Below are 19,413 nucleotides of genomic sequence, written 5' to 3'. Positions count from 1 at the left end.
TTCACATGTTATCTATTAAAACTCAAAGCTCCAAAGGATCATTGGGCTGTTTCCTACACTTTCACATTCTTATCTGAGAAACTTATATCCAGATGTGTGTTTTCATCTCTCTGAAGAACCAGCCTTTCCCTTAGGGCCTTATTTCTCAGTATCTATTTCCACTTCTGGAAAACAACTTCTCTTTGCTCAAGAATTTCCCTTCCATCATTTTTTTTTTCACCTCTTTTTTCTGGTGTCCAGCTAACCTCCCTGCTGCATTTATCTAGGCATTTCAGAAATGCACAACTGCTTCCCTGTACCATTGCCTCACAATGAGCTCTCTTTTGTGCCCAGCTGTATTCTCCAAACCCCACCTCTAACCAGCTCTACCACTTCAAGAGGATGAGACTGCCAGGGCCTCTTCTCACCACTCTACAACAATTTCACACAGGCTTGTGACCCAGAGGCTCCCACATTTCTCAGTGATGCTGTAACCATTGCTGCCCTCCCCAAAGAAAGATGTTTCATCCAGGTTTTGCCAAAATCAGCATTTCAAAAAGAAAAAAAAAATGTTCCTAATAAAATGCCTCCCCAGTCTAAACAAAACCATCACACAGACAACAGACAAAATTGGAGAAAATCCATAAGTTAAGTTCCCACTAAAGTCCAGGCAAAACGTGCTTCAGGACAAACAGGAAGGCACAAGGCACAAATTGCTTTCTGGACTCATCTTCTCCTTGCTGAAATTTCTCAGAGTCATATTTAAACAACACAACTGCTTTAATTAAACACTGCTGCCCCCATAGCTGTGGACAAGCAGTACATACATATGCAGGATTACTTTAATGGGCTGGATGTCCTGTGATCACATCTGTTCTGTGAACTTTTTATGCTACACACTCTATCCTAAACCAGAGAGAATGGGCAAACTGCTGTTTGCTGTCTCCTTATTGGGAGAGCAGAAAAATCATTAATGCAAAGTTAAATTATATTCTTACATAGGAAATATGTAACAATGTAGGATTTATTTGTTCATTCACCTTGGATAAGACAGCACATCCCAAGGAACACAATATAAAATTCTAAGGCAGAGTCTTCCATTTATGGACAAGCCTTTTGTAATCTTCAATGGAAAACTGAAGTTAATAATTTGAATATTTTCTATTTTGGGACAAATTGTGGAAAAAAACTCTTCCAAGTAAAGTCAATTTTTTTTCATTATGTTGGTATCTTGTAACATATGACACTGCATTTAATGCTAACACCCAAAACCCTCTTGGGCAGACAACCAAGTACTACTTCAACTTAAAAAGCTGCTAAAATACTTGAAGAAGTGCTCAATATTGCCCAGTGCACACCCAGAGAAAATGTCAGAGATGGCAATTCAGTAGGACAGTTTTGCTAAACTGCCTTAAAATACTTGGTTTTACTCTGACCTGAGAAAGTGAGGAAGGCTCACAGCTCACGGTATCTTTTGAAACTTTCAGGATTATTTATTGGATACACCAGTAATAGCTCACAGTCTACTAACATTTGTATTCTGCACCAGTTAATTATCACATTCTTACCTGCCACAGGAGAAAAGGAAAAAGACCAATGGGAAAAAAAAGCCCAAGGACTCAGGAAGAGTCCCCTAAGTATCTAGCATGCACCTTGCTTCTGCTATGAAAATGTTATCTTCCTAATAGTTAAATACTTATCTTTTGCCACATTTCACAAGAAAGTTGATTTCCACACTCTTCCCCTCTATTCTGTTCCTCTCTCTCCCCACAGTGAAATACCCAACCCTGACAGAATCCAGCTCTTGAAATAAAGTTTGGAGACAGACATTAAAAGCTACATTTGATCGTGCAGTGATTTTGGAGATCAGAACCTCAGCTCCACTAATATGAAATTTATTACAATTTCTGTTATCATGCCTAGAAGCATCCTCACAATAGCTCAATATTGCTTCATATTGAGCACTGTGCAAGCAAAGATTTCCCAAGGGGCTTTCTGCAAAGAAAAAAGAGCAAAGGGATGAAGACAAGCAGATGAAACAGAACAGGTGAGTATGGGAGGAACTGTCCTCGATCCAACACAGCCTAACTTGCACTCTGTGTTTTTAACTGATATAAATAAAGTTACAGTAAATTTTAAGTTTTGTAAAACAAACTGTTGGTTTTGGGTATTTTTTTAGCAAGGACTGTTCCTCTCAAGAAACAACATCACAATGGAAGGAAAAAAAGAATAAATTATCAAAAATGGAGTTCAGCACCCTCCTCCACACATTTTCTACAAGCACACTGAAAGCTGTTAAAAATGGGTTACTGATCTCCCAGTCACTGACCTCCAGAGCAGTCTGCCTTCCCCTTTCATGGAGCCCTGGCTGAAACAGAATCAGTAGAAGCAAAGGTGCAGAGAAAACATCCTGAACAACTGCAGGCAGCTCCCGTGTCCTGTGGGTGACTGCTGGGATGCAGACACAGCACAACGTCACCACTGTGTCCCCACACCACAGAAGAGGGGCAATGAATTCCTAAATTCAACATTAATTCCAATTAATTCCCAAAAACATCCTCCATTCCAATTAATTTCCAAATACAACACTGCTGCCCCAAGCCACACTGACTGTGGGTGCACCAGAGGGACAATGTGTTCCAATATCCTGCACTCCAAAAGCATTTGAGAGTTCTCAGCAGTACCCTGGTACTAATTCCACCAGGCTGATCCCTCTCCAGGCAGCTGAAGCAGGAATAAAGGCAGGCACAGCATCCTGCAGGCAGGAAAGACACAGGACTCTCCTGAGGAGTCCCTTTGCCACAAAGTTAAGAATCATTTCTGCAGCTGTATTGCAACTGTTGAGGAAAACAGGTAAAAATTCACTGCTGGGTAACATCAATTCTATAATCAATTTAGAAGCAAATTTCAGATAGATTTTGAAGACTGATCAATGGAAAGTCAAGACAAGACCAGGTTTAAAACTTAGTTTTCTGCCTCACTTTACCCATACTCAAGTTTACTGTAAATGCTCCTTTCACCAGTGACAGCAAAGCAGATTTTAAGCAAAGGCTACAGTCTCATTTCTACCTGAAACAAAATTAGGGTCTTAGAAAAAGAAGTAGATCACGAATAGAAAGGTAAAAATCTAATTAAAAGCTCCAGAAATCTATCAATCATAAGATTAAAATCATATATTGCAGCCATCAAACAGATGGTGTAAAAGCAAAATACAAAAATTTATTCTGACAGAGACAACTGACAGACCAGATTCAGTTGCAGAGGGAAAAAAAAAACGGCTGAAAATAACTGGCAGAGGTAAGAATCTGCCTCTTAAATTCTCTTTTCTGTGGAGATGGCCTTCAACTCAATCTCACATTTACTGAGTACAGACCTGCTCCCTTATCTTTGATGTATTTAATACCACTAGACAAACTGTCAGTTGCTTACAAGGCCATTTGCTAATGGGGAAGAAGCAGTTCTTGCCATTGACAAGATCCATTCGAGATTTTAAATTATGGTATGTCTGTCTAGAAAACACTGAAAACAGATTTGGAAATAAAGTATTACAGATCTCTGGAGAAAAGACTTGAAAAATACTGAAAACAGAGCCTGGGCCATATTGCTACCCAAATATGACTAAAACCCAGCCTTTACTTATCCTGAATACGACTTAAATAACAAACAAAAAAGTAGAATTCATATTGCTTTACACTGGCAAACTGGTGAGCATAAGAGGGATGGGAGTCACCACAGCAGTCCTAGATCAAAATCCACATCGTGTTATGCTAAAGCGCTTGAATCAATGAGAACTTCTGGAAGCTTCCTGTGACCTCAGCAGCAGAAAAGAGCCAAGGACTGTTGGAATCCTGGATGCTGAGAATTTTAAACTTTCTGTGCTGAAAGGCACAGACCCGCAAGAGAACACTGCCTTTGACCTGGGGCTGTGGAGAAGACTTTAAAAATTGATTGATAGCACTGGGATTATGAGTGTGTAGTTGGTTAGAAGTGTGTGATCTTACAGGGTGGAAAAACTTAGAGTTTAGGGTTTTAGTATATAGTAATAGTAGTATAGTATATAGTAATAGATATGAAACAAGATGGAGGTTTTAGGGTGGAGACAGGTTTTTCTTCACCTTCTTCCTTCTTCTTCATAGGTTTGGGTGATTTGTGATTGGACAGAAAGGTCCACATTGCAGACTTCGAGCGATCAGTTATTGGGTTAAAAGGGAAAATAATCTAAGTGTCCTTTCTTAATTGGATAGTTTAGTCTTAAAAGACCGTGTAACAAGAGATACTTAACCATTTTGTGCCTTGGTAATGAAAGACTGCAGAACTCAGGGCTGTGAAGCTGTTTCACTGATAACAAATAATAAACACCTGAGTCCAAACATGGACCACCATCTCAAGTGCCTTCAATCCCAACCTCGACAGAGGCAGAAAATAAATACAGAGAACCCACAAAGGACAGGAGGCACATTTCCACCAGCCTGTCCCTCAGACCTCACAAGAGGACAGGGAATTAAACTGACCTCTGTTATAACATTTTCTGAACACCACTGCTCCATCTACATCCTGTAACAGGATGGACAGACTGACAATCCCCTGAAGGAACCTCTGCCCCACATCCCCTGCAGTCAGCCATTCTCCATCGTGTTGCCAACACCGTTCTTCTTGAAAAAGCTTTGCCCTTTGAGTTCACTTTGGCTTTGCTCCCCAAACTTATCTTCCTTCCTCACTTGAAGTTAGAAACTTGCTGTGTCTCCTCCTCCCTGAGGATCACTGTTTTGTCCTGCAGGATGGAAAATAAGCCCAACAGGAAAAGAGAAGCCCCTTCAGAGGTCTGTGGGACCACAAGATGTGGAGTGGACTCCTACAGGTGATCCACACTGTGGGAAATCAAGCAACACGAACTTTATCAAGGGTTTTGGGAAAATTAAGCTTCAAGTAATTTGGGCTGTTAATTCCTGGGAGGGAATACATCCTGATTTAAGCCTTCTGACTGGTCCCTGCAGTAAACAAACTCACTTCTTTACATGCAGTCACTGAAATTACTCACTGAATATCCTTATTAGAGACAAGTCCTTTTCCCGTGTTATCATTACCCCCAAACACCTTGTGAGTTTTCTGTGAAAAAATCATTTTTCTCTGTTCTGTGGAAATTGAGGAATAGCCTAAATACTCTTTAAAACACAGACAACAAATATCAGAAGCCAATGTCCACGCAGGACAAGCTACTTTTGTTGTAAACACGACTGGAAATGTTTGTACCCTGGCAGTGACATTCCAAAAGGTGACAGGTAGTTCTCACCATAAAGGTCAAATGACAGTGTAAAACACAAGGAGTTTTATACAACTACAGTGCCAATAAAAGAGTATCAGGATTTACTTTTCTTATTGGGCTCACATCCCTACAGGTAAGTTATACCTGTATTATTGGCTACATGCTTCCCCAAACCCATACAGTGCACAAATTCCAGGGATATAAAAACAATACTCATCATCTGCATTTTAGGACTTCCCAAAAGACAACAGCTGCTCTACAGAGGGGCAATTTTCCTTTGGCCTAATTCCTTTGCATGAATCAATACTCAGCTGCAAAAGTAAGAATATGAATAAAAGTAAATAGTCTCAGAGAAGCTCATTAAAAAGTTCTGCAGGAAGTAGCCTGGTCTCTTTCATCTCAAAATCTAATCCAAATTTGTGCAAATAAATACAGGTAACATGACAATGGCCACTACTTGCTTCTGCAGCTACCAATTTACAACATCTAATTTCATCCTCCTTCCTGCTCCCATCACTTCAAAACCAGATCACAAATTTAATAGCACCAGACTGACCATACCCAGGTTTGTGCCAACATCCACTCAAGCACTACGAGTCAGAGTTACATTAGGAAAGGGAATTTTCCCCATAAAATCAGAGAACTCAGCTGAGTTTTCCCAGGATCAGTCCCTCCAAGAGCAAGCTTTCCAAGCCAAAGCCATGTACATCCACTTGCTGACACATGACCTAGGGAAAAAAAATATTTGAGAAATGCTTCATGCAAGGTTTTGGAGACAATTACTACAAACAAATGAGTGGTAATCCCTAGTGAGAAGAACTCTAGAAAAGCAGAATGTCAGTGTAAGAGTCACATAATTATATTTGCATGTGTTTAACATCACCTTCTACAGGAATATGGAAGCATTCAAGACAGGAGCTTAGATTTAATTTGGAGACAGAATTGAGGAAGCTGAAGACTTATTACAAGCCAGTGCAACTTCAGCAGCTCCATGCACCTAGGCCAAAACCACCATAATAATATATTTGTGTAACAGAAACCCCAGACCACATGAAAACTCAGGAGTAAGCAGATGACTAAGCTTCTAAATTGCACCTAAATGTGGACACACTCAATTTAGCTGCTCAGACAAAGCATGGAACAGATTGGTCCTGCAAGCTTTATCAATTTAGCAAGGTAAAGAATCCTTCAAATGAAAGGCAAAACAAAGCAATGACTAACACAGGAGAGCTATCAATTAAACAAGAGCCTAAGCCACCAAACAAACTCATCAAGAACTCAAACATGGTTAAATTCTCCAAAGAAGCTTTTATACATACATAAAGTGCTGTTAACAGACAGGGAGATAACCAGGCATGAATGGGAGGAAAATCACAAAGGCTCATGCTTCACATTCAAACAGGAGGCAGACACTGACCCAGAAGACTTCTGAGCAGCTTCTCAGTATCACTGGTTCCTTTCAGAGCTGAAGAACTCAACTGTCAGGCAGGTGGCTTTGACCTGCTCACTGCATTTATGCATCATCTCCAAGTAAATGTGGCTATCAGCATTATTAAGTGTTATAAAGAGCCACATGTAGGATATTCTACATATATAGAAAACATTTCCACTGAAGGAAATTATATAAATAATCACATCCAAGAAGGGAAACACAGCTAAGGAAACTCTGATTATGGGAGTTTGATGGAGCAATCCTAAGGAACATTTCAGAAAGGTAAAATATTTGTTAAATAATTGGGATTCTCATGGATGTATTTACATATCCCTAAATTTTCTTCCTTTTTTAGGTCAAAATCAGTTGCCCAGCTAAAATATAAGAATCGCTGTGCCCACTCCAGAAGTTATCTAATAAATTACCAGTTTTTCTCCAAAACACAAAAAAATTCTATCAACTTCTATTTTTGGTAAGGTGATAAGTTGCTCACAAGTGTGGAATGGATCAGTAAATACTAACAAAAACCACAAGGGCAGCTCTGCCATCCTGCTCAAGGACCCCTGTGGAGCATCACATTCTGCAATATGAGGAAATGTTGTAAATATGGAATGTGATGGCTATCCTGAGCATTCCTTCTCCAGAACAATCATCATTGGAAGTCACCCCTGGAAGTGACAAGGATGTGCTTCACTACTTATTTTCTCCAGACTGAGTAATTTCATTGTGCAGCAGGACATTTTTCACCTCTTTTTAGCTCTTCATGAGAGGTGAGCCAAAGCTTCCCTCAACCACACAATTAGAAGACTATCATAGAATGTAATAACAAGGTAAAAACTGCAACACAAACCTAACGCTACTTGGTATATTTGCAAAGTTACTATTAAAGATCAGTCTGTGTAAAAATTAAAAATAGAAGTATGAGGTTGTTTTATAACTCTGTTTCTGTGATCATGGGATAATCTGTGGATTCCCTTCAAGGTAGAAATCACAGGTACAAACCTACAGACCTTCAAAGTGTTCAGAAAAAAAAAAAAGAAATCAAGCATGCATCTCATTTCTCGTGAAGAATCAGTAATCAAAGCTAGTTCATTTAATAGAACTTCTCAATAAGAAATTCTTTTCCCCCTGAAGATATTTCCCATTGTTTCCTTAATGTTATATTTTCAGTTTTTCTGGGTTTCATATTAACACAAATTTGAATAATATTTAACTTGGCTCCATTAGCCCAAACAATCTGTAACATTTGTCCAAACATAACTCTAAAAGAGTTGGTGGCAAAATATTTTAAGTGGTGCCATTAGATCTTTTACTAATTAAAGCAAAAAGTTTCCGACTTGAACAGGTATGTGGAATTTTTAGCTCAGGAGAATACAGAGAGAAATAAATACTTTTCCAGAGAATAACAGTTTAAAAGGCACTTCGTGTGTGGCCATCAAGAAACTTGTTAAAATTATTTTCCAACATATAAACATTTCTCGGAGATTCAAAATATTTTTGTGATTTCAGATACGATCAATTTGGCCTTATTTACATGCTAAACACACTAGTAAGAAGATTACACATCAACCCACTGTTATGTCATAAATAGTTACAGGTTGCTGTGGAGCACACAGATATGAGATACTCTGATATATCCTGTGGCTGACTGATGTTTCACCAATGAGCAGAATTTAGACTCAAGAGGAATGGAGTCTCTTTCTCCCTACTGCTTACATCAGAAAGCCCAAGTTGGTACAATTAGTAGAAATCTAGACTTGAAGGAACTGATACAAGCTTTAAAACAGTTGTAATGAAGATGTTGGTGAACACTACAAAAAACAGTGAAAGGCTCACAATGGACTGACAGAAATGAAAACTGAAAACAGTATTTAAAATACAGATTAAAGTGTTACCACATGACCTTCTGTATCCTATCTCCACAAGGTTTCAGCCACTAAATGATCCAACAATACACTATTTATATATGTAAAAAAACCCCAAACAAACCATCCAACACAGCTACATTTCACATTTATCAGTGGTGGTATCTCTGAGGTTAAATGTTCAAACTGAATATTGTGAAATCGCTACTATTGTTCTTTTCGAAGCCATTAATCTAAAATTTAAATCTGTAAATAACACCAAAAAGAACAAGACCAAGACAGTGATTATGCTCTCCTTCGTTCTTTTTAACACTTAACCTGCCACAGCCAAGAGCCTTCTTCTTCTAGCTCAGCTTCCTGCAGCAGGCAAGGAAAGCTCACATCTCTGTGGTGTTCTTTCTTGCAAATGAAACCCAGTAACAGCGTTAATTCAGCCCTCCTAAATCTCCAGCTACAACAAATTACCATTTATGAAATGGTTCTCAGGTGGCCAACTAACCTTGTGCTTGTGAATCATTTAAATCTGCAATTTAAAATTTTAATTCTAGCCTTTAACTCTTTAGACCATTCACACGCCTCACCAGTGAAGCACACAAAACACCCATGTTATCACACACACTTGGCATGCTCCCCTGGGTTGTTGTGGGGTTTGTTGTTCCAGATTTGGGGGTTTTTTTGGCCCTAAAATGCCAGGTTGCTACCCACCAATTTTAGAGTGCACGGTTTCAGGCACAGAAGTTAAAGTTTCTATAGCACTGCCATCTGAAAGCTATTGCTCACACATCTGAGGTTAAAAGGAGGGCTGATATGGCCACAAAACATTAAAGGTCATAGAATAGTGTAGTAAGAAAGCTGCATATTACTGTCATCTAAGAGCTCTCAGCACTATAAAATGCGTTTAGAAACAGCCAAGCATTCTATAAAATTTCATTCTGGGACAGAACTTAGCCTTTAGGAGTGCTCTTTGCACACAAACTTTGTTTGCTTAGTAACCTCATCCAGCTTTCTTCCTCGAAGGAAAAACTGCCCGAGAATTTGAAGTTTCCCCAAGTCTATGACCCAGAAGGAAATAAAACAGGAAGTCAGGCCATACAATTTACAGCATTTGCTTACAAGTTCAAAACCATCTTAAGTCAGGGGCTAACCCACAAGAGGCACAGCTGAGAGCGCTCTCCTGGGGTCACCCCGGAGCACCGCGTGGGGCTCTGTTTAACATCCCCCCTGGACGTGTCCCTCTAACATTCTCCCCTAGACATATCCCTCTAACACCCTTCCCTGGAAGTGTCCCTCTAACATCCCCCCCCGGACGTGTCCCTTTAACATCCACCCCTGAACGTGTCCCTTTAACATTCTCCCCTAGACATGTCCCTCTAACATCCCCCCCTGGACTTATCCCTCTAACACCCCTCCCTGGACTTATCCCTCTAACATCCCCCCCTAGACGTGTCCCTCTAACACTCCCCCTGGACTCATCCCTCTAACACCCCTCCCTGGACGTGTCCCTCTAACACCCCTCCCTGGACTTATCCCCATAACATCCCCCCCTAGACATGTCCCTCTAACACCCCTCCCTGGACGTGTCTCTCTAACACTCCCCCTGGACAAGTCCCTTTAACATCCCCCCCTGGACTTATCCCTCTAACACTCCCCCCTGGACGTGTCCCTCTAACACCCCTCCCTGGACGTGTCCCTCTAACATCCCCCGCCGGACTTATCCCTCTAACACTCCCCCCTGGATGTGTCCCTCTAACATCCCCCCCGGACTTATCCCCATAACATCCCCCCTGGACGTGTCCCTCTAACATCCCCCCCTGGACGTGTCCCTCTAACACTCCCCCTGGATGTGTCCCTCTAACATCCCCCCCTGGACTTATCCCTCTAACATCCCCCCCTGGACGTGTCCCTCTAACATCCCCCCCTGGACTTATCCCTCTAACATCCCCCCCGGACTTATCCCTCTAACATCCCCCCTGGACGTGTCCCTCTAACATCCCCCCCTGGACTTATCCCTCTAACATCCCCCCCGGACTTATCCCTCTAACACTCCCCCTGGACTTATTCCTCTAACATCCCCCTGGAAGTGTCCCTCTAACATCCCCCCCGGACTTATCCCTCTAACATCCCCACTGGACGTGTCCCTCTAACATCGCCCCCTGGACTTATCCCTCTAACACTCCCCCTGGACTTATCCCTCTAACATCCCCCTGGAAGTGTCCCTCTAACATCCCCCCCGGACTTATCCCTCTAACATCCCCCTGGAAGTGTCCCTCTAACATCCCCCTGGACTTATCCCTCTAACATCCCCCCCTGGACTTATCCCTCTAACATCCCCCCCTGGACTTATCCCTCTAACATCCCCCCCGGACTTATCCCTCTAACATCCCCCCTGGACGTGTCCCTCTAACATCCCCCTGGAAGTGTCCCTCTAACATCCCCCTGGACGTGTCCCTCTAACACTCCCCCTGGACGCGTCCCTATCTCGCACGGGGCATTCTCTGAGCTGTGCCATCTGCTATGCATTAAGGCACGTCAGAGTCGCCGTCCCCTGCACCGGGCGAGTGCCAGAACTCTATCAGAAAACTCAACTTTGCTTTCAGCTTTCTCCCTAGGCAAGTTTCTCCCTGAGCAAGTAAAAACAGTCAGCTCAAAAACTCCCGAGAACTTACAATGCAGAGGATTTGCTATGAACACATTCATTATTCTCCGTGCTCCCCACAGCGTTACGTTGCTATCATAAACCCTGAGGCAGATTAAAAATTGAATACCCAGCTTCCCCACAGCAGTTTAAAACTGAAATTAGAGGCTGTTTAATGTGACTTCTCCATTTGAATTAGTTTATGGAAGCAGTCGGTTTTCCATGGTGATGAAATCACCACGCTGAGAAAAGTAAGGGGAAACTGCTACCAGCCGCCAGGTGAAAACATCCAGGTTTCTAATTGCATATTAAATTGGTGTTTGCACTGACAGTGATTACAGCCGGGAGCACTCCGGGTACGGCTCCGAACTCCATTTCAAGCAAGTCACTGCAAAACCCGATCAGGCGGCAGCTGAAAGTTACCGTGAAACTCTGAAACCGATCGTTCGTACAAAGGCACAGCGGCAGGAGCGCTGGAACTCCCGAAAAGCTCCTCCCCTTCCCTCCTGAAAACATTAATCCGTGCTGGATTGCTGAAACTCCTGTTACCGAGTGCTCTGCACTGATAGGCAGGTGTTGGGAAACTCGTCCCAGGTGTTCCTACAAGTGCTCGAGAAGCCCTTAACGGTTTTTACTTACAGTCTCTCCGCATTCCTGGGAATATCCCTCGGCACAGTTTTGAGTCCCAGTCCATGACAATCCACGTTGGAAGCAATACACGTACACTTATGCGGGCATCCTCCAACAGGCATCCAACTCACGGAGCTCCAAAAGCTCAGGATGGTTCCAAGGCACAGAAACGCGCTTCTCCCACCAGACAACATGGTTCTCGATCGCTTCAGTGGGTATAAAAGTGAGCGCGAGCAGCCGGCCCTTAAAGATGAAATGCCTCTAAGAAAAAAGGGAAAAGAAAACAAGAGGCTCTTAGTACAGCCCAAGGGAACCCACCACTGCCATCATCGCCGGAGCACCAGCAAAGCTTCAAAGGCGCCCGAGAAGGTCACGTTAGGTGGAAGAAGGTGGGGAATTGCCTTTCGGGCTCAGGTTTCTTTCTGTTATCTACGAACGGTACCAGAAGGCAGATAGTTTAACAGAGCTCGAGCCAGATGCGTCCTCAGATGAAAGAGAACCCGGGAGCAGAGGCAAACACACACAAAACATCCATCAGGAGCGGCGGCAACCTCCAAAACAGCCTCCTCCGCTCTGCACCGCCCCACCTGGGCCGGGCAGGTAACCCGCGGAGGGCACGGCCGGGGCTTCGCAGCGGGCCCGCCCCCGCCGCGGGCTGTGGCGGGGCTGATGCGTGCCGGAGCCGGGCGGCGCGGGGCCGTGCCGGAGCCGAGCCGGAGCCGAGCCGGAGCCGAGCCGGGCTGCGCGGGCTGTGCCGGAGCAGCGCCGCCGCCGCTGCCGAGCGCGGAGCGGGGATGGAGCGGGCGCGCCCCCCCCGCCGCGCCATTGGCCGCCGCGCCTGACGTCACCGCCCGCCCGGCCCGGGCCCGCAGCGCCGCGGGTTCGGGACCCGCGGGGAGCGGGACCGGGACCGGGACAGCGGGGCCGGCCCGGGGACAGCGAGGAGGGGACTCGGCGGCGCCTCGCAGCCCCTGCTTCCCTTCCCCGCACGGCGCCGCCGCGGGGGGACGCAGCTCCCGGAGCGGGGGCGAGCCCACCCCCCCCGACCCCGGTTCGGGTTTCGGGAAGAAATGTGCGGGCTGGAGCACGGGAACGGGCGCGAAGCGGCTCCGCGCTGCCTCTGCGGCCGGGGAGGCTGCGCCGCCTTTTGTTGCCGGCGTTCGCTCTCCCCGAGTACCCCCTGGCGGCGGCTGCTCGGCCGGAGACACCGGGGCTGTGCTCCCGCACACCGCCGGAGACACCCGGGCTGGGCTCCCGCACACCACCGGGAACACGGGGACACCCGGGCTGGGCTCCCGCACACCACCGGGAACACGGGGACACCCGGGCTGTGCTCCCGCACACCGCCGGGAACACGGGGACACCCGGGCTGGGCTCCCGCACACCGCCGGGAACACGGGGACACCCGGGCTGGGCTCCCGCAGCCCGCCGGGGACACCCGGGCTGGGCTCCCGCACACCGCCGGGAACACGGGGACACCCGGGCTGTTGCTCTCCGCACATCGCTCCGGGGACACCCGGGCTGTGCTCCCGCACACCGCCGGGGACACAGGGACACCGGGGCTGTGCTCCCCCCGCACACCGGCACCGTCCCTGTCCCGCCCCAGCCCGAGCGCCTCCCGTCCCGGGATTCCGCTGGGGTCACTGCTGAGCTTCGAGCGTCCAAGTTCAGCACCAAAAGTGAAAACTTGGAAAATTTTGCTTAAGACAAAAGCAGGGTCTCTGCACATGGTCATCCTGTCCCGATTTGGTGCGGCTTAAGGCCCAGATATTTTACCTAAAGAGGGCCAAAAAAGGCAGCACACCCAAAAAGTCCTCGAGCACTGGGAAAATGGCAAGTCCTGCCCCAAGGCATGTTTTTTAAGGTAAATCTAGGCCCTTTAGCAGGAAGGGTCTCCCCACAGTACACCATACACACAGTAACCTCCTGGCCCAAAATAAAGCTGGTGTATGCACATCATGAACATCCGCCTGTTTCCATAAACCATGTTTCTTATTTCACAAACTTCACAATAGTTCAGAAGGCAGGTTTATGTCTAACTTACTTGGGAACACAGATAATCTGTTCTTTATCTGCATCACAAACTTGTGGTCCATGACTATGGAGTCTAGGCTCTGATCCTGTGGGTAAGGAAGTTTTCTACAAGAATCATGGCCAGCATTACCACAAAACCCTTACAGCACTCCAAAGATTTGACGTGGCTAAGTTACGTTAGGACTCAGGTTCTCAGGTTGTGCCCAAAATGTGCTCTCATCTTTTTTCTAAAAATATTTACTATTTTAAGTGAAGGGCTAGCAGGAAAACCACTGTAAGATATTCACCACAAGCTATGTATATGGCCTTCCAGATCCTAAATAACCTGTTCATTTCTGGCAATGTTTTCTTCATGTTTTGATTACTGAAGTTTGGAATTATCTGAGGCATTCCTGCCCTCCTGACTAGCTGTTTTTGCCCAAAGCAGTGAAGTGTCCCCCTTCACAGCCAACAAAGCAGCTACTTGTCTACTGCCTTCTGTAATAAGCAAAGATTTGGCACTCAAGTGTTTCCCTGTGAAGGCAAATTTGTCAAAGAGCACAAGCAAGACCACAAATTAACCTTCAGCTCTCCTGGTCTTTGTCTGAAAAAGCAAGAAAGTGGTTTTTATTATGTAAAGCAAATTATTTGCATGAAAAATTGTACTTGTTTATAGAAACCACCTTAATCAAGCCTTAAGATTGAACCCCTTACATGAGAACCCAAAGCTCAGTGCAGTGGCCCTTATATAGCAGCATCCAGCCCTAGAGGCTCAGGGGCAAGTGACACAAGGTTGGAAAATGCCCAGAGGGACTCGGCTGTCACCCATTGAGCTTTATGCTGCTTCAGAAGAGATTAGAAAACACTATCCCCTCACCCATCCCAAATCCACAGAAACCAAAAGCTTGGGAAGGCGTGCATCACCCTGCCCAGATTCCCAAATTAACCTCTCCTTTCCCTGATCAAAAGGCAGAGGAGAATGAGTTTGACCACTAGCATGAGCAGAAGTAAGGGGCAAAGCCCCGGAGCCCTGTCCAGCCTCAGGGTGCCCAAAGCAGCAGTGATAGCAACCAGGGGGCCTGAGGCACGTCCCTCTCCTTTTCCCTCTCCAGAGGCCAAGGCACAGCCAGCTCCAGGCATGTCACCGACACTCAGCACTATCTATTCTGAGGCCAGCACCCTCCATCAAGTGTGAGCCTACAAGAGATCAGCTCTTGAACAAGGAACAGCTGGTTCAGACCAGGCAAGACAGAAATTACACTGCTTAGGAAGACAAAGTACTCGCAAAGCTCTGAAGTCTCCTCTGCACAGACGCATGGTGTAACGCCCTCAGCTCGTTCTGACAATGAAAATACTTTTGTTGGAACCTGACTTCCCCTGGCAGCCAGGCAACATCACTCCGAGGCTCTTTTCCTGTTCTAGTTCACTAGCAATCATCTTCCCAGCTCTGAAGATGGCCCTAAGGAGAGGCACACACCCCTTGCCTCAGGATGGGGGTACAGAAGCAGTTGGATGCTCAGAAAATAAGATTATAGGTAATGCAGACACTGTAGCCTGATGAAATTTTAAACTGTTTATCTGTGATGAATTTCAAATTCTAAAAAACAATATCCCTAAAACCTCTTCAACACTGTCATCCAAAGCAGTTGAGATATTCCATGCTTCAGTGGTAATCCCTCACAATAAAATTTCCCTGAAAGACAAGTGAACCCGATTAAATGGCAGAAAAACTGATGATCCAAAAGCCTAGTCTATCCTTGAAACATACTTAATTTTATAAAAGCTAAGAGGCACATTCTCCTGCATTCCAGTTAAAACAGCTCTTAAAGGGAGATGGCCACAATCTCAAGACACGCCACAGTGGAGCAGGGTGTTAACTCTGTTGGTTTTCCTTCACACACATCCTATGGCTCCTGGCTCACAGCAATTGCCACTGGCTGGCAAAAAAGTCACTTTTCCTTCTCTTTCCAGGGCATTGGCAGAGGTCAGCACAGCAAATGTAATGCAAAACTGCATAAATTATTGGATAATTTGAATAAATAAAGTGTTTCTTCCTAACATAAATACAAATTTAGACAAGTTATTTTTAGGAGGCGTCTAAAGCTGGACAGCTTTTATCTGTACTATTTCCTCAAGTATTAGACACTACCAACATTTCCATATATGTAAAACCCCTTACAAACAAGATTACTATCAAAGGTGTGCTGTCTGCTCAGCAGGGATTTAAATCTTGCCTGCTGCTTCTGCAATAAGAAATATACTACAAAGAAACATAGTTTCTCTTAGTAAACAAGTAGTTCACTACCTAGAACATCTTTGAAAACTGACTAATACAAAAATATTTGTTTTCAAGTAAGGAAAAAAAGTAGTTTTGTTTTTTTTTTCCCTTAGCATGGGATGACATTTACTAAGCAGATGTTCAGAATATATCTATATTCAAGCAGTGCTGCCACCTAAGTACTTCTGTAGCTGCCTTCTCTCGAGAATCCACCATCAACATCACCAGTACCTCCCCCCTGCAATGGCATCCCCCATACCAGCCTAGGAAAGCCGAGTTCTGCGAGCAGGCTGGGCAGAACCAGACAGAACCATCACAGCAGCTGCTTGGGGAGAGGTAAGGGGGGAAAAATAACAAACGCCAAAATAGAAATCTGGACAATTTTGAGCTTCCAACACATTCTTCGTGAAACACGCAAGCACAAGTGTTTACAGTTAATTTCAAGATAAATTCCGTGGTGTGTCATGCATAACGTCACTGTCCCTTGTTGGGGACTTCCTGGGCAGTTGTGCAGAGGCACACGCTGCGCAGCAAGTGTGGCTTGTCTGAGGAGCACAGGACTCGCTGCACTGGTGCTGTGCATGTGGCATGCACATGTGCAGGACAGCTGATGGTTCCCAAATGCTCTTTTTTTTTTTTTTTTTTTAGCATGCACAATAGTCAGTTCTCTAGAGGCCTGATGGGAACTGGTCAGCTGGATGAAGTCCTGAAATCTAAAAGTTTATGGGCAAAAAGTAAGAGCCATTAAAGGACTCCAAGCACGTGGCACTCCGGTTGGAGAGCATCACAGAAGCCCGTGCTGCAGGACTACCTGCACAGCAGAGCAGAGCTTCCAGCAGCAGCAGCAACCAGGAGGGTGGAGAGGAAATGACTAATTTTGATCACTTCAAAGGAATCAAGCCTTGAATCTTATCATAAGTCATAAGGCTCTCCGAACAGCTCAAAGAGGAGCTCTCGAGCACATCAGACGCATCACTTAACGCTTCCTCACACGACCAGGCTGATGTGTGCATTTCAAACCCCGCCTAATTTTAAAGCCCCTGATGCAACCACCGGGGCAGCAGTGACATACAGCGAGTTAAGTAAAGTCTCCGAGCACAGCGCCTAAAAAGGAGATGAAGCAAACCCTCGGGCACCCTGTCCACGCCGAGGAGCTGAAGTGGATTTTGAGCGGGAGCCGGCGGCAGCGGTTAGCGCCCTGAGGCGCCGGTGCGCGGCGGGGCCGCCTCGGGGCCGCGCTGCCCTCTCGCGGCCGCGGCGCGGCCCCCGAGCCCTGCCGCCGTCGTTCTTCGCGCCAGCCGACAGAACTGCCGTCTGTCTTCTTCGTCAAGGGTGAGTTAAGCTAAGCAAACAATGTCTGCACCTGTGCCTCTGATTTTAAATATTGTGCCCGTAGAAATACGCACGTACTGCTGTTAAAATACTGTAAAATGAAGGCAGTCATCAGATCCAAGACACTACTGAAGGTTACTGCTTCCTCCGAAATTGCAAAGAGATTACGAAGTCCAGCCGAGGAAAGAAGCTTCAAACAGGTTAAAATATCAGCAACCTGTACATCTTTACTCATAAACCCACTCCCACTGAGAGACGTGGGAAGACCGAAGATGACTCCATGCCAGAAGGGCTCTGCCACTTTGTCCCCAGGCACACTGGGATTCACCACATAGGACACAAAGTGTGGTAACTTTAAGCAACAAAGAATTTAAATGGGATTTCTTCTGCTTAAAACAGAACTCCCATGCACAGTTATTATATAGAAGATCATGAATGAAACCTAAACCATCTATTTTCTCTCTTGCTTAGATTCAGAGACTGAATTGCAGCTGTCCTTGAAATTTGGAATTAGTTTATTCTGTCAATTTAATTCTAATAATGGATGGCATTGAATTCACTTGCTCCTTATTATAGTTTCTAATCTGCTATTGCTTCAGTAGTCAAAGTGGGAAGTACAAGAAAGCCAGCACTGAGATGGGATCATGCACCTTCACAGCTGCTGAAAATGTTTTAAGTGTGTTAAAGAATTTAAAATTACAGCTTATGAAGTAAACAAAAAGTAGTTCCACTAAAAGCTTAGTAAATTGAATTAGGTTTTTCTGTATTAGATTTGTATCCTATACCAGAAACAAGCCTTCCACATTAGATCCCCTCTGCTGCTCACCCTGCCATATATTCCATCAGCTATAGAGCATTAACTATTGAGTTACCTGTCTCAGGCACACACAACATGCTACAGCTGTTTCTGCTTCATGCTCAGCATTTGAGTAAATGAATGACCAAAAGGAGGAAAAGACAGGAAGCAAAGCCTACTATTATTTGCTTTTACCACAGAAAAGCCTCCTAACAAATAAGCATTTTTTTCTTAAATCTGCAATCAATAAGAACATGGCTTGCATGTAGCAGGCAATACTCAAGACATTTTGCTCTGTTTACAGGGAGTCTAGTAGTCCTGCAAGGAAGTACCAAATAAATTGGAAAATAATTTCAATACTTAGGAAACATATAAAAGGCCAAGGAGGCCACAGCGTGGCATCCTTTCAGGCTTCTTGATACAGAACATAGCAGGCTTGGCAGTGGTTACAGGAGAGACTGGAGAGTCAAAGCGTATAACCCATGACCTTCACTGCCACATGAAGGAGAGTTTCCTTAGCTTCAGCTTGTTCTGTCTCAGCTAGAAATTGTCACTAAGCGATTTTGAGAGATTCTGCACCAGAGAACATTCAGGGTTTGTTTTGTTGTTTGTTTTGTTTTTCTCATTCAAGGCATAGTTTATTATTCAAGGCAATAATTCATTATTCATGGCTGTCTACACCAGCAGTTGTTAAAACTCCCAAACACTTAGAAGGGCACAAATCATGGCTAGGAATTTAAATACAGGCTTCTTGCTCCACGATTGAAGTGTGTTAAATGCAGAAGATTCAGAGCTGCAGGCCCAGAAGTGAACACTTCTCTTGGACAAGAGTTAACAACGCCAAGCTTTGGATAGAGACTATCAGCTTTATAACCTAAATACTTAAAGTTTTAAATATTAGACTACTTCCTTTGTTTGGAATCCAAATCAGAAAGATAGGGCAAGATGTACTCTAAATAAGGCTTTTTCACATGCAAAAAGTGTTTATTACCTTGCATTGTCTTGGAGGACAAAACCAAGCTGTAAGTTCTGGCATCTTTGGAGAAAATAAAGCATTCAAAGCTGTTACAAATCACACAAGTATTGTGATTGAATGTTATTAGCACTTGCACTTAGAGCAGTGCCACTGCCACAGTGTGAAATGTTCCATTACCTCACCCTGGATGCTTCACATGACCAATGTGTTGAGC

General features: G+C 44.8%; 1 protein-coding gene across 4 annotated transcripts in view; it reads right to left on the bottom strand.

Moving 5' to 3' along the window:
- The window catches only part of SLIT3 (slit guidance ligand 3), a 483,584-nt gene that overhangs the window by 460,057 nt on the left and 4,114 nt on the right, over positions 1 to 19,413 (bottom strand). For 2 of the 4 annotated variants that reach the window (XM_068205596.1, XM_068205599.1), the window contains exon 1: positions 11,814 to 12,447. In XM_068205596.1, the coding sequence (XP_068061697.1) occupies positions 11,814 to 11,998 (185 nt within the window). In that variant the 5' untranslated portion in view covers positions 11,999 to 12,447. Of the gene's footprint in view, positions 1 to 11,813; positions 12,448 to 19,413 lie in introns of those variants that run through there. The other 2 variants (XM_068205598.1, XM_068205597.1) reach the window with 2 other exon arrangements.

Source organism: Anomalospiza imberbis, chromosome 15 (assembly GCF_031753505.1).
Source record: "Anomalospiza imberbis isolate Cuckoo-Finch-1a 21T00152 chromosome 15, ASM3175350v1, whole genome shotgun sequence".
Lineage (NCBI taxonomy): Eukaryota > Metazoa > Chordata > Aves > Passeriformes > Viduidae > Anomalospiza > Anomalospiza imberbis.
The sequence above is the reverse complement of the archived record's forward strand: the minus strand, read 5'-3'. Positions and strand labels throughout refer to the sequence as shown.